Here is a 15,557-nt window from a genome sequence, read left to right as displayed (position 1 = left end):
GTCACATTCTCAGCAGACTGACCAGGGCATGGGCATGCAGAGTATCCATGGAGAATCAGTCTAGGAGGAACAGTAAATCCCACAGTTCCACGATCTCTCAGACAACACACAGTAATATGCCCAAAGAGGTTTTGTTGAACATGGGCAAAAGGTTCTCACAGCTTTATTTGGCATAAGAAAAGATCCAGGATAAAATTTTCAAAAGTGGAGGAGCTGCAGGAAAAGAGGAACAGACTTGCACATGTGGTGGTCGTGTCCAGGAATTATACCATTTTGGGAGGATATTATTAAAGAGATTCCTCTTACGACAAAATATCAGCTTCCTAGAGATCCCCTGACCTGCTTACTAAATGCTCCAGTAAAGGATCTACATTTTAAATAGAACAACAAATCAATTTATTTTTGTTGTTAGCAGCAAGACTTTGCATTGCACATTATTAGAAAAAATGTGACTTCTCCTCCTATAGAATTGTGGTGTAGTAAAATAGGGACTGTCCTTGTAACTGAAAAACTTTCACACCAAGTACACACACAAGAGAAGTGCCAAAAAGAGGATAGGTATTGAGAAATTTGGAGTTAGACACCTGGATATTTTTGAAAATCCCACTATCCAGGTGCCTAACTCCTACTGATTTTGATGGTGCTTTTGAAAATTTTGCCCTTGACTGAAAACACCTGGACAAAATTGGTGATCTGTGTTTCATAACAAATGGCTATCAATTAGTGGTGGGCAAACTTCAAACGTTCAGAGGTTTGGTTTAGATAAGCAACATAAAAAGAGGATGATTATCCAGAGCTTATTTGACGCTCATTATGTTAGAAGGCTTGCGAGAACGGACTCTCTTATGAGAGCTCCAGTATTTTTTGCTTAAGAGCTGGAGCCAGTTACACCATGAAAAATGTCCAAAAATATTATGTTCAATGTTTGGTTTGCATTTTAGGCAAAAGCTCTGGAGAAAATAAGAACACTAACTGCTTATTCCTACTTTCATTTCTTTCTAAAGCTAAGCTGTAAGGGCACAGACTGCTTTCTGAAAACACAGCAAAGATTTACAGTTCATTAATCTAATGAAAGGTCACACTAAAAAAAAAAAATCCTAGATAAACATAATCTAAGCCAAAGGAACATATTGTTTGAGGGTACAGGTTTAGAGTACTTCATTAGATAGGATTGGAGGACACATAATATCCTGGGATAACTGGCCCTGGAAGGCAACCGTAAGATTTAAAGATTACATTTGCAGCAAATTGTTTTGTAAGTCTGACAGAGGGGACAAAAAAGCTACTGGTAGGTCTCCGGAAAAGGTTTGCTTTGACAGTACTTAAATATTAGGTAATTCATGCAAAAGTGTGTTAGCAAATTTCAGTGCTCAAAGCAGTCTTCCATAAAGCTTTTGCTGACTTAGTATATGGCACATCATACCTTGGGTATCTGGATATGACTTTCTTTCAAACTGTGTGATTAAATTGCCACATCTTAAGCATTGCCGAGAAAGGGGTTGGAGTTTTTGTACCAAAACCCGTACAGGGCAAGATACTGAGGTAAAAACAAGTCATTTCACTGCTGGGTATGCTGGTTGTGAATTTTTGAGAAGTTTTGGAATCAGTTCTTAAGCATAAGAAAATGAGTCCCCAAATTATACACAGTATGAATTTCAGTTTAGTGACAGAGGGGCTGCAAGTTATGTGCACTAGGGTTGTCTGAAATAGTGGATTACAAGAAAGGGAGATTCACAGAAGCCGGTGGCATGAGCTACGGATCAGAGCTGGATTGCTGAGTAAAACCCAGCAGGTGCGGTTACCATGAGTCCTAAACTCCCCAAGCTGTGGAATAAATAATCCTCTCTGTGAGTTCCATGCCTCGTCTCCACTGGCCTTGTTTTTAAGCTCCCTGGGTTAATGGTCGTTTGAGAGCTCATTGAGGCTCTAATTCCAGGCAGACGTTTTTCAAGAAATAAATGTCTAAAAAATGTTAAAGCGCTGCAAACCTGTGTTCTATGGAGAACGTGACAGAGCAAGAGAGGGCTTTGCAAACCTGGTGACGCAGCATGTTCCAGGTGACCCAGCTGCGGCTGTTTGGTGATTCGGTACAGGAGCGCTGCAGGCTCGCTGTCCTGGTCAGTGGCGGAGAGCTGCAGCGTTGTGATCTTCTTCACTGAATTTTCATCCAAGACCAGCCCTTTGTTAGCTATGATGGAGGGGGGGAGTCTGTCCTCTGAAAGCAGCAGGGGCAAAGTAGTTTGAATTATGATACAATCAGCTTCCTTTCCTTGGCTTTACACACATACACACACACACCTTGTAGCAAAAATTTTCAAAGGCAAATAATTTTTACCTATTTTGGGCATGATTTACACAATGCTTTACTCAAAGGTCATCAGAGCAGGTCAGTGGCGGTTACACCACAATGGGCCTGATTCAAAATGCACTCCAGCCAATGAGCTTTGGAGAAGGCCCCCAACATGAATAATGAGCTGTTATTTTAATGAGCGATTCCTTCCCATGCCCCAGTTTCAAAGGGTTTTGAGTTGCCAATAAACAAAAGCCAAATCATCAAGATTTAAATCTTAAATTCAAAGATTTTTTTTTTTTTGCTTAGAGATTTATTTAAATTATAAAAGATATGATTCTAGCACAACCAGAAGTTATAGGCTTGACGAAACAATTGATGAGTGGAATTTTATGGCCTGTCAGTCAGATGAGATTATAAGGTCTATGGGTGAGTTTCTGTGCTGTGCCTCCAAGAATCCAGCAGCCGGTGACTGTCCTCCCCAGTTCTTGCACCAGAGAAATTCTTCCCGACAGAGCTAGGCCTTTTAGGGCTCCTTTATGCCACTCCCCTTATCTGGCATACATGAGCTGGAGCAAGGGTGAGAATCTCACCATATTAATCTATGATCTTTCATAGCTAAGAAAATATTGCTTACATAGCATCTTTTACCTAAGACACTAATATAGAATGACTGGTCGACCAGTTTGTTGCCTTCTGCATCGATCACATCGAAGGTGAAAGCAAAACTTCCTCCAGGCTCTCCCTTCCCATGACTATATTCCACTTGTCCTAGAGAGAGAGGGAAAAATAAGTGGCATCATCATAAGAACATAAGAACGGCCATACTGGGTCAGACCAAAGGTCCATTCAGCCCAGTATCCTGTCTACCGACAGTGGCCAATGCCAGGTGTCCTAGAGGGAGTGAACCTAACAGATAATGATCAAGTGATCTCTCTCTTGCCATCCATCTCCATCCTCTGACAAACAGAGGCTATGGACACCATTCCTTACCCATCCTGGCTAATAGCCATTAATGGACTTAACCTCCATGAATTTATCTAGTTCTCTTTTAAACCCTGTTATAGCTGCTGTGACCTATTTTGGAATCTGTCTAGCCGGCAGAACATGGGGGTTGCTAGTGTTTCCAGATTTGTGTGTCATTTTTTCCCCTCCTTCTTTCTCACCTTTTGAGAGACAGTTTTTAAACACTTGGTTATTGAAAATCAATTCTCCCTTCACAGATCTGTCTTCTGCTACTTTTCTTTCTCTCCTCCACATCATCATCCCTCACCGTAAAGATTTTGGTTATTATAAAAATACAACTCGATGCTCGAATCAGTGATTAGCTAAAATATCTTAGCTTAATGTTGCGTGGGTGGGGAAGAGGGGGATTGGTATTACGACATTTGAAGACATGCCCAACCTGCTCACAACTCAACTAGAAACAGATGGTGGGTGGGATTTTCAAAAGCGCCGAAGTGATTTAGGAGCACAATTCCCACCAAGAGTCAATGACACTGGTGCTCCTAAGTCACATGGGCTCTTTTGAAAATTTGTGTCTAACACCTGGGTTGCGACACACTATCCAGGAGCGACTGGACTAGTTGACCTTATAGATTGTGTCCATATATATCTATACTTTTATAATAATTTTAGATTTATGTTTTATGCCATGTCTTTTTCTCATTACATTGGGATTTATTGGGACAACAAAATACCATGTAATTCTTGCTCGTTACGCTGGTAACAATCTCATTGTTACCCTGTTCTCCTTCTACCTGTTGTATTTATCTGTGGTCTCTCATCTTACATTTAAATTATGAACTCTTGCCTTTGTGTGTGCAGCATAACTGGGCCCTGATTGGCATCCCTCCAGATGTTACCACAATACAAATAAAGAAGAAGAGGCAGGCACCTGTCTGTGTGTCTAATTTATGCCCTTGTTTGCTTTAGCGAGTTAATTTGCACCTTTGTTGGGAGGTGAAAACAGATTGCAAATAGCACCACCTCTTAAAGTCACACTACTATGCCCTCTCCTACACGCAAACACACATTCAATGTGGGCCTAGATATATGCAGGCTGATTTAAAAAAAAAAGGCTTTCAGGAACTGTTCTATGAGTTTTACATTAGCCCAGACAATGGAGACACTATCCCTAATGATCCTGTAACAAGACATGATCCTTAATTACAAGAATCCAACAAAAACAAAAAAAAAGAGAGTATGTGTACTTTAGATGAGAAAGATTCAGTTCACAGTTCTCATTTAAAGCAGATTATAACAGGTGCTCTCTCTCTCTCTCTCTCTCGTTAACACAGACAAAATGAGACTTTTCGTTGTATGTTGTATTCCTTAGCGGAGGGTTGTAAAAGAGCTGGCAAAAGTTAGTTTTATTTACTGGAACTGAAAGGTCAAGAAATTTGCGCACCTTTATTTATATCCGCTTGGGTGAAACTTTTGATGGGTCCCTTGACAGAGATCTGGACCAGGTTATCAGTTTTAGTCATCTGCAGATGTCCAGTACTGGGATCTTTCTTCAGGACATATCTGACCTTCAGGTCATCCGAATCAATAGCTGTAGCTTTTAAGTGCTGACCTGTGATGCGTGCTACAGAGCCTAGACAGTAACAGAAGATACGTAAACAGCCCCACACAATCCTTCCAAATGGCTTGCCAAATCATTTTGAAAGACTGGATTGCATTATTTATAAATAGCGTGTTACATATTTAGAGATTGTGTTGTTTCAAGAAAGCTCCACTTATTTCCCTCCAAGGAAAGCATTGCAGGCCCAATTTTCAAACAAAAAGACAGCTTATTAGGTTGCCTAAATCCTGCATCTGGATGCTCAGTTTAACATTTTCTTATTAGATACTGATTTGAGTACCCAAATGTTAGTCCTGTTAAGGAGCCCACACTTGAAATTCAGGCTCCTCAAAGCTTAGCACTTCACCGACCTGTGGGACTGATATCAAATCTAGAGTGTTTGCGAATGTGTGTGTCCTTAACAACCTTGTAAAAATACCAGTACAATTTAGCTTTAATAATCTTACCCTTACTTATCCCTATTATCCAAAACATGCTCATGCCCCAAAGTTCAGTAGGACACCTGACCCTGTTTCAGAAAACAGGAGCTCAGACAAGCGTTGCTCAGATAATCAGCTGGTGAGGGATGGGACATGCCTCGAAGGAAGAAGATCACCTGGGGGCTGGAGGGTTAGGGTACTTCTGATGCTCCACTGCTGCAGATCTTAGAAGCATGGAGTCTCATTCCTAAGCATCACAGCAAAGGACCTTCATGTCCTATCCATGTCTGGCGCCAAAACACCCACAGCACTTCCCTCCTCATTCTGAGCCAAATCCTTTCCATCCCTGAATACAGCCTGCAAAGCCCACTGGCTAATTCCCCAGTGGTCGAAGCTCCCAATGAGCTGATGGTTTCTGGTGTACCCTGGTATATCTGAATATTCAAAGGCTGCACTGCAGTTTAATTATTCTGGATCTGGGGACATGGCAGTGGGTAATTCTGAAATCTAGCATAACGGCTCATAGCTTTAGAGCAGCTTTCACCATCTTCGCCATGTAACAGGGTGGAGACAGCTGGAGTTCCACTTTGGGCAACTCAGTACCAGGAAGTTTGGAGACAGTACAGAGAAGGACAACAGACTGACTAAGGGGCCAGAGGGGAAAATACTGAACTATGTTAATGGGCTGGATTCTCCTCTCACACCCTTCTCCTCTCCCTTCCTTCCTTCTTTCACCATTCCATAGGTTTTAAAACCCTTTTGACTTACTGGGACAGAAGCATTGGTTGAGATGTTCAAAGCTAGCTTGGGGAATTAAACATGCACACTTCTGATTACAATCAATAGGAGCTGTGTGTGTCTAAATGCCTTGGCCAGCTTTGAAAATCTTGACCATTCGTTTATATCAAACTTGTTAAGTCTCTTCACTCACACCGTACCAGCTGAAAGCTGCAGGCCCCTGTTCACAGCTAATCTGGGCGGCTCATTCTTTGGCAGCTCCACAGAGAACTCCACTCTCCCCGTCTCAGTGTACAGCCCATCCGTGAGAGAGAATCTGAACTCATCTGTCTGCGTTCTGGAACTGCCCCGCGTGTAAATGATCCGTTCGTCCAGGACATCCTGATAAGTGAAAGAGGAGCCCTGAGACAGAACACGTCCATTCTCCAGAGGCTCTGAGTAAGATTGTCTCCTGCGGAGGTGACCTGAGGAAGAACAGGCACATTAAACATAAAGTCACATGGGAATCTCTCTGATTCTCACCATTAGTGTAACACGCCAACATCAAAAACACTATGGGCTGGATTCTCTACTGCCCTACCACTTGTGCACTCCTTGACACCACTGTCTTTTCACACCCACTTGGCATAGGCTTTGTAAATCACTACTGAAGGCGCAGGATGCTGGAGTCTCTGGTCCTTTGATTCCTTACTAGAGCAGGGAGAAATTTTTTGGCAAATAGTAAATTCACCCAAAAAATAAAATTTTTTTTTAGACATTATTTAGGAAATCTGGATCGAATTTGGTGAATTGTTTTGGCTGGAAAAAATGAAAACAAAAACATTGAGAATGACAAAATTAATTATGACAAAAAATGTCCACATTGACATTTGAAATGTTTTGTTCAACCTGAATGAAATTGTTTTGGTTTTTCATTCCATCGAGAAAAATAGAAAAAATTCAGTTTTTTGAGAAATTAACTGATCTATTTCATTTTATGTTTCAGTTAGCTGGCCACACTGAAAGATCAATTATTCACTCAGAGTCCTTTCCTGACAACCACAGCTTGCTTGAGAGAGCTTCAAGATATTGCTTGTGGCTTTCTGATCACTACCAGAGCTGGTTAGAATTTGACTTTGTCCAGCGGCTGGCCTGCTCAGACCCTCTGCCTCTCCTCTCTTAGATGTAATGGGGAGTTAAAATGTCTGCTGTAGTTTCAGTTGAATTTGGCATTTCTTTATTTCCCATTCTAAAGTGTTAAGCAGTGTTTGCTGTGCACTGTTCACTTATATCCGTCAGGTGACTACTTTGCATTGGTGCGTATATGCTGTAAGCCCTTGTATTCTTCTTGAGTTACGCTGGTTGAAGTGAGCTCAATGGATAGGTGGGGTGGAGAGCAGCAGCACCGAGGGCCAGATTTTAACAGGTATTTCGATACTTATAAGCACTTACTGGGATTCTCGAAAGCGCCTAGGTGCCTAACTCCCAGGGGAATTTTAAAATGTGGTCCCAAGTCCCCGTACAAGTGTTTCAGTCCTCAGCAGATGGCCTGAGATCCCTAGGCTGCCCTACTGAGTTCTGGCCATCTGGATTTGTAGGGTCCAAGCTCCCTGGAAGGTGGCAAACCCCAATGGAACAGTTGCAGGAAACACTTCAAGCTGAAACTCGTGGAGTTTTCTGTCTGCACAGGGGACGTGACAGATCATCGTTGGTCAGATCAGTCTGCGACACTTCTGGGGGAAAGGATCATTAACACAATGCCACTTCCATCTAGTCTTTTTACATAACCCACCTACCCCAGACAAAGCCAGCGTTTGCAATGGAGACAATAGCACTAGCTTTCAACTCGGCCACTACCTTTCAAAAGCTTCCTCTCTTTTTAAAAACAAAGATATATGAATTGGGAGTCTTTAAAACTCTCATCAGTACTTAAAAACCAATTCCAAGAGAAGGCTGGTGATTATTCTGGATCAGGCGATCAGCACCATTAAAGCCCTGTCTACACACAGAGCCACGCTGTGTCCAGAGACATTGTTCTTCAGACAACATGGGCATGCCAGCAGGGCGGATGGGACAAATGCTGTAAGAACAGTTACTGCCAACTGTGCTTGGCAGCCTGTCTTATACGCAATGACTGGCAGAACCATGTCAATAGAGAGTTTTGAGGACTGGCTCTTGGGATTCATTTCTGGTCAGGGCAAGTTTCACAGATTCTTAGACAATTTTTCTCAGGTTTTAAGTGACAAAGCTCTGATTGTGCCCATTAGGGACTGGTATGCACTAGGGGCAGAGTGGATCTGCACTGGCCCAGCTGGAACTCCAGGAGGGATGGTGCCAGAGTAACCTTGTGCACAGGAGAAGCACGCTTGCGACACCCTCCATTAGAGGGGTAATGCAGAGGCTTCCCTCCAGGGCCAGCCGATTCAGCTGCCCAGGGCAGGGGGGAAGTGTGGTCTTGATCCTACCTCTCCCCTTCCCATTTTGAGGTGCTGGGGACTGAATTGTGAGATACTCTGTGGAGAATAGGGGACCAATTGCAACTACAACTACAATCCAACTCCTAGTAAAAAAACCCAAAACTGAAAGAATAAGTTGTTGTAAATAATGAACAGCAGGTTTCGGGCTGCTACAAGCTATGGTGTCATGGCTTCAGATCCAGAGCTACACATCAGTTCAATCAGCATCAGAGGAACAAGAGGAGGAATGGCTTACAGCTCAAGTGTTTGCTTTGGCATATAAAACAAAAGAGGCCCATATGCCCCAGAAAGGATGCCAGCAGGATCCATTGATTCCCTTCAGACCCACGCCGTGCAGAGGCAGCACTGCCGTGTGTCTCCCACTCCTTGTCAGGTGACACCTCCCCGCTTGCATGGTCAGGCAGAGAGGAACAGAGTTACCTGATCCCTTTATAAACCGATTATTCATTTTCTAGTCAGAATGCAAAGTAAGCAGGGAGAGAGGCTTGGGTGCTGTGGTGATGAACTCCACCCTGGCCTCTGCCACTGAGCTCAGCCCCCTGCTGCGGGTAAAACCCATGTCTGGGGGCAGGCTGATGGAGAAGAGTAGCCTGAGAGAGATGGGTTTGGTGGTACTGCCGCCCTCCCCCCTCAAACCAGTCCCTCCTACCCCTTGCCATAGACCCTGTGTCTCCTCCAGCACAACATCCACCTCAGGCCTCTAAAAACCCTCAGGAACTGGCCTGTCAGGAAGAGTTAAATCCCTCCCGGATTAGCCAGCCTATAGGTATTTTACAAGAACAAATCAGGCCTGTCTCGCAGCAAGAGCTATTCCACCTGTGCTCGGTCTTACCATGGTCAGGCTTTTTGGTAACTACAAAGACCAACTGCTCATCGGGAGTGTCCAAGTCCTGCAGGCTTAGGGAGGTGTTGGTGATCACCACCCCGGCACTGCCGTGCACTCTGACAGGCACCAGCGTCATCTTCGGGGGCTCGTCATTCCGCCGCTACAGAAACACAAAGACAGGCAGGCTGGCCCCGAAGAAAACTCACTCCCAAGAACAGCAAACTCACCATGAAGATGTAGTAAAGAGGAAATTCCCCTGAGATAAAAATACACCTCCTTGACTTGTTTTACCATTCACGGGTTTAAGAGCTTTTTAGTGTTATAAGAGTCTCCTGCATGTTGGTCAGCGTCCTGCCTATCCCAAGATGGAGGGGGACCAGTAAATGCCTTTGCCACACACCCTGAGAAAGGGGAATTGGTGCATAGTTGTGTTGCCCCAGCAGGATTGTTATGCGGTCACACTCTGATCCCCCATTTCCCCCTTGCTTGTGTAGCCTAGTGGACAGAGCACTGGGATGCGACTCAGGAGAGCTGGGTTCTATTGCCAGTTCTGCCACGGGCCTGCTGGGTGACCATGAGCAAGTCACTTCCCCGCTCTGTGCCTCAGTTTCCCCCTATGTAAAATGGGGATAATGAAACTGATCCTCCTTTGTAAACTCCTTTAAGATCTACATTTGAAAAGTGATATGGAAAAGCTGGGAATTCTTATGATCTACGCCAGCCCCCGGTGCAAGTGTCATCTCTGCCAGCACTACAGCTGGTTCATATTATTTCCCTGGTCACGCTAGCTTAGCTGCACTGGCTGGTGTTTTGGCGGGTGAAGCTATCCACTGCCTGCCTGCTGCATAGGCGAGCGGTGGCCCTGTAATTGAGGTAGTGAGCAGAGAGGCATAAGGGGGCACCTGACCCTCACTCCCTCCCCTGCAGGGGGGTTCAGAGCGGGGCACAATCTGGTGCTAGGTCAGCAGCGGCAATAACACTTTAAAAGCCATCCACATCGTTGGGTGGGGCTTGGTTAACCATGCGTAGTATTCCTTAGACAGCGTGTACCTGGATGGTGATGTTGACGCTGTGAGTCTCGGACCGGCTGAAGCCATCGCTCACGTAAAATGTGAAGACGTCATTAGTCGGCTCGATGCTTTCATGGACGCTCTGAAAGTAGTAAATGCTGTTCTCCAGCACGTCGTGAATGGAGAACGATGCATCCGAGCCTGCAGATCCCCCAGGGCCCAAAGTCCCTCCTGCAAACAAAGCACCAGCTGTGAAAAGATGCTCGTTTCATTAAGAAAACAGCGGGAGTAAGGAAACGATCCCAAGTTCTGCTTTCCTGTTCCTGCAATTGATTGTTAATGTGCCTAGTGACCCACCCAGAAAGCTGCTTCTTTGGCACTATGAAATGTAAAGATCTTGTTGTTTTACATACAGTGGCCGGCTTCCGTCCCCTTTTGTTAGGCTTGCCTTAAATGATGAAGCAGTTACTAATGCACCGTCCTTCCGCAGCAGAACCAAAAGCCCAGCTCACCCTGGCAAAACCAGTTTGGCTGCCATCCGTTAAAGGCCTGTTTAATCAGAGGAGCTCAGTCTTTTTTTATACACTAACTTACTCCTGCTCTTCCGTAAGATGCAGTGAATATGTACTGCTTAGCAGCCTGCAGGCCCCCGAGGAAGAAGAATTGCGATTGCTGTTATAAACCACTACACATTTGCCATCACGTACCACACAGAGGTATCTTAGAAACCACAGTTCTTCCCCCTGCACTTAGAACACAAGATAACTGTGATAACTGTGTGATATCTTCAGGCAAACAATGCCCCACTGTACTTCATGTAGCTGTGTTTGCAGAGTGCCTAGTTTGATCTGGTGGCTACAGTTATCCCGAGAGCTTCACCCACGTCTATACTCTGAGTCCTCTACAACCTAATCTATTAGAAAGAGAAAAAAAACATCACAGCGGCTGAGTGATTTACAGTTCGTCCCCTCCATTCCCTGGTTCTAATCCTGGGAGCACTGATTGATTTCAAATTTCCTTCCCCAATGACTGCTTCCATAGGGGAGAGGGTGAAAACAAACATCTCTGCCATTAAAGTCTCCCTGATGAGACAGAAGCAATGAAAAAAGACAGGGATTTACCAGTGCCCTAGCAGTAACATGGGCTTGTAAATTAACACAGGCTAGAAGGGATGCTGACAAGACAAGCCCGGAACAATAGGAAAGGCTGGGAAGGAGGTTTCACAACAAAACAAACAAAAAAAGCTCCTTACTCAGATTTTTTTTTTACTCAGTCCTCTCAAAGGCAAAGCTCTCATGGATCTGCCGGCACATGGAAAGAGCAAAAGCTGAGGGCTGGATTGTACCTTTAGGGTCCTCAAGCCGTGGGAGCTCTCTGTATGTAGATCTCCCACTTTCCAGCGTCCTCCCGCCAGGGCAGAGGGTGGAAGCAGCAAAGGAAGGTTAATGCAGGTAGAAATTTCATTCATTTCTCTGCAGAGTTCCTTCTGTGCTGGGGAACTGCCCCTTACAGGGGGATCCCAACAGGAAGTGCTGCCTGAGGAGTCTGATAGCTCAGCTCCAAAGGAACTGCACTGCCAACGAGCCGGATCAGAGCCAGAGGGAAGCAAGGGCTGCTGCAGAGGCATCAGATACCCGAGCTACGTGCAGAACTTGGGGGACCCGCAGGGTCTGTGAGTCAAGCCACTGGGTTCTTTGGTGCAGCCACTCCAGGATACAGGGGAGCAACCAATCAGCACCCTGAACAAAGAGCGTAGGGGGGAAAAGGAAATTATAGGCAAAGGACACTGGAACCAACCACTCCCGATAGGAGCATCTACATGATTTAGGAGCACAAGTTCCAGGAGGAATGTCCATGGATAATATGCGAACCTAAACCTTAGGTCCTGCAGCTAAGTAAGAGAAATAATAGCAGCCATGCTTCTTTGCAGCTTAGGTAGTTTTAAAACTGCAGTGCAACATTTCTTAGTTGGAGTCAGGGAAGGATTTCTATGGATAACAAGAAGCGCCCAAGTTAGAAGAGTAAATATTAAAAATTACACAAGGTCTCTGTAAAGGATGTAAACTCCTTTGTTGAGACAACCTCTGACTTTTGAGAGTTAGAAGGAAACTTTCCCTGGGGGCAGGTTATCTCGCAACTGCTGACTGCGGGGTTTCTCTGAAGCAGATGGTGCTGGCCATTGTCAGAGACAGACGCAGGAGCTACCCCATGCCTCATCCACTCTGGCAATTCCTGCGTTCCCATTTCCTGACCGAATACAAGGGAAAACAGGCATAGATACAGTTTACCTGTCCTTATGTTTTCAATGTACCCATATATTGGTAGTGTAATTATTGTAACCATTAGGGTGTCTTTGGCTGTATCGTAGTCGGTGCCTAGAAGATGGTGAACTGACAGTGGGACCCTGCCTCCCTCATCAACCTGAAAAAAACAAAAAACACACACACAAAGTAAAAAGAAGAGGAACAAACATGCTTCAGAAACAAAACCAGGTTCAATAACCATTGCCAAATGGCCTTAATAATCAGTTCAAGGAGGATTTCATCACATGAGTGTCTTAAACTTATCTCTTTACCTGTTTCTGCATGAATTCTCTAGCTCAGGGGTCGGCAACCTTTCAGAAGTGCTGTGCCGAGTCTTCATTTATTCACTCTAATTTAAGGTTTCGCGGGCCAGTAATGCATTTTAACCTTTTTAGAAGGTCTCTTTCTAGAAGTCTATAATATATAACTCAACTATTATTGCATGTAAAGTAAATAAGGTTTTTAAAATGTTTAAGAAGCTTCATTTAAAATTAAATTAAAATGCAGAGCCCCCCGGACCGGTGGCCAGGACCCAGGCAGTGTGAGTGCCACTGAAAATCGGCTCATGTGCCACCTTCGGCACCTGTGCCATAGGTTGCCTACCCCTGCTCTAGCTCATTCTTACTACAGGTCAGTGCTGGAGTCTGCAGGGGGTAAATCTCAATTCTTCCCCTGACACTGTATGTTTTATACAAGTTCCTGCTCCTCCCTACCCATGGGTATAAACATCCAGTGTCACGCTGGGGTTAGGTTGGGTAAGAGCTTATCTTGCCCCCGCAGCGGTCTGCACGCCACTGAGCTAGTGTCAGTCCAATGGGAGCAGCAGAGTGTACCCCGCAGTGTCACAGTGACCGGCTGGGTTGTGGTTGGCCGAAAGGGAAGCGTTTGATGGCCAGGGAGAGGGAGTGCAAAGCTGGGAAGGGAGGGAGAACACATCAAAGGGTCCAGAGAAGCATTCTCAAATGCGCCATGTTGAGCCAAACTTCCAGATGTTTTTCAGTTCATCCATCCCGGCCTTTTGTGTGTCACCTGCTGATACAATGAGCCAGATCCCCAAAAAGTGGAAAGCAGCATCCTGCCACTGATATCAATTTACACCAGTGGAGGATCTGGCCCACGGTGTACAATGGAAATGACTTGATGAGGTTCTGGGACATGGGGGCACTGTTAAATAGTTTCACAGCACTTTACACATACAAGATTGCATATGTGACACAGTGCTTTCTTGCATCTATACTGGACACCAGTTCACTCTGGTTGCAGGGCAGCCAGAAAAACCACTGTGCCGTTGTTTACATCACACATGCTCCTGCTACAACTTCCTGCATTCTGGGCAATTACTCACAGTGATAAGGTCAGCAAAAGCAATGATCGAAGGCTTGTTCTGGACAGATGTAATAGTGATGGTAAACGTCTGGCTGTCGAGCCGATTGTTGTCAGCATCAAAGACGGTGAAGTGGAAAATATCTGTGACTGGCTGATTGTCAGTCTCAAACTCAGCTGAGTATCTGTATCAAGAATCAGATCAGTAAGTCACACAGACAACCTGCTGAAAGGATTTCACTTCCTATGTTTAAGAACATGTCTCATTTCAAGGAGATAACAAGTCAGTCCTTTCCCCCTTTATCTCGTCCATCCAGAAAGAACTAATATTTTCCCATGTCATTGGGCGAGTGGTATTGACCAGGAAAAGGCTGGTCCGAGCGTACTGGCTAGTCAGCCATAGTGAAAGAACATGCAGACAGTTCCTCACATAGCGCACTGCAAACCTGATGTGCAGTCATGCACTGAAAGACTCTCAGGGAAAGCAGGACCCAAAACTGGGGTGGTTAGGGAAGAACACGGAAGGTGAAGGTTATTGTACAACTAGAGTATTGTCCCAACAGATCCAACCTGCCCTTCCTGAAAGAAGTATGGTTTCATTTTTCTTTTCTTCTAAACTTTTAAATCTGGACACTTGTCTCCAGTCCACCTGCCTGGCAGACACATAGAGGGTGATTTTAAAAAACACTCAGCATTGGCCTACCTCTGCTTCTGACTGAAGTCAACAAAACTCCCATCATCTTCAGTAGAAGCAGAGTTAGGCCAATGTTGAGCGCTTCTGAAAATCCTACTCTGTTTCTATCATGATTTTTCTTCACTGACTTATTTATGTGCTTAAGCGTTACCACCTTCAACCTTCACTTTGCTGATGTTAATACACAAATGTTCCGACAGTATAATTCCCCTGTGAATAGTTGTTCAGTCTAGTCTGTGCTTGTGTATGAAACTACATATACATTGTTGGAAGGACACAGCGACGCATGGATCTTAGTTTGGTGTCATGCAGCAAGAGCAAGTAATGGCTCCTTCTGTGTAGGAGCCGACGACAGGCTCAGCTTTGACCCTGTCTGGAAGGAAAATCCACAAACCAGTGGTGCAGTTTGTTAACATAAGAACAGCCATACTGGGTCAGACCAAAGGTCCATCTAGCCCAGTATCCTGTCTGCGGACAGTGGCCAATGCCAGGTGCCCAGAGCGAATGAACAGAACAGGTAATCATCAAGCGATCCATCCCCAGCTTCTGGCAAACAGAAGCGAGGGACACCATCCCTGCCCATCCTGGCTAACAGCCATCAGTGGACCTATCCCTCCATGAACTTATCTAGTTATTTTTGAACGCTGTTATAGTCTTGGCCTTCACAACATCCTCTGGCAAGGAGTTCCCCAGGCTGACTGTGCATTGTGTGAAAAAATACTTCCTTTTGTTTTAATCTGCTGCCTATTAATTTCATTTGGTGACCCCTAGTTCTTGTGTTATGAGGAGGAGTAAATAACACTTCTTTATTTACTTTCTCTGCACCAGTCATGATTTTATAGTCCTGTATCATATCCTCCCTTAGTCGTCCCTTTTCCAAGCTGAAAAGTCCCAGTCTTATTAATCTCTCC

The 15,557-nt window shown here is 44.8% G+C and overlaps 1 protein-coding gene across 1 annotated transcript in view; it reads right to left on the bottom strand.

Moving 5' to 3' along the window:
- Nucleotides 1–15,557, bottom strand: part of FRAS1 (Fraser extracellular matrix complex subunit 1) — a 312,388-nt gene that overhangs the window by 49,544 nt on the left and 247,287 nt on the right. Inside the window, exons 39-46 of the mRNA XM_045017440.1 lie at nt 13,975–14,137; nt 12,615–12,747; nt 10,367–10,557; nt 9,323–9,476; nt 6,235–6,498; nt 4,701–4,889; nt 2,942–3,061; nt 2,036–2,215 (exon numbers count right to left, since the gene is read on the bottom strand). Of these exons, the coding sequence (XP_044873375.1) occupies nt 2,036–2,215; nt 2,942–3,061; nt 4,701–4,889; nt 6,235–6,498; nt 9,323–9,476; nt 10,367–10,557; nt 12,615–12,747; nt 13,975–14,137 (1,394 nt within the window). The remainder of the gene's footprint in view (nt 1–2,035; nt 2,216–2,941; nt 3,062–4,700; nt 4,890–6,234; nt 6,499–9,322; nt 9,477–10,366; nt 10,558–12,614; nt 12,748–13,974; nt 14,138–15,557) is intronic.

Source organism: Mauremys mutica, chromosome 5, assembly GCF_020497125.1.
Source record: "Mauremys mutica isolate MM-2020 ecotype Southern chromosome 5, ASM2049712v1, whole genome shotgun sequence".
In the NCBI taxonomy this organism is placed as follows: domain Eukaryota; kingdom Metazoa; phylum Chordata; order Testudines; family Geoemydidae; genus Mauremys; species Mauremys mutica.
The sequence above is the reverse complement of the archived record's forward strand: the minus strand, read 5'-3'. Positions and strand labels throughout refer to the sequence as shown.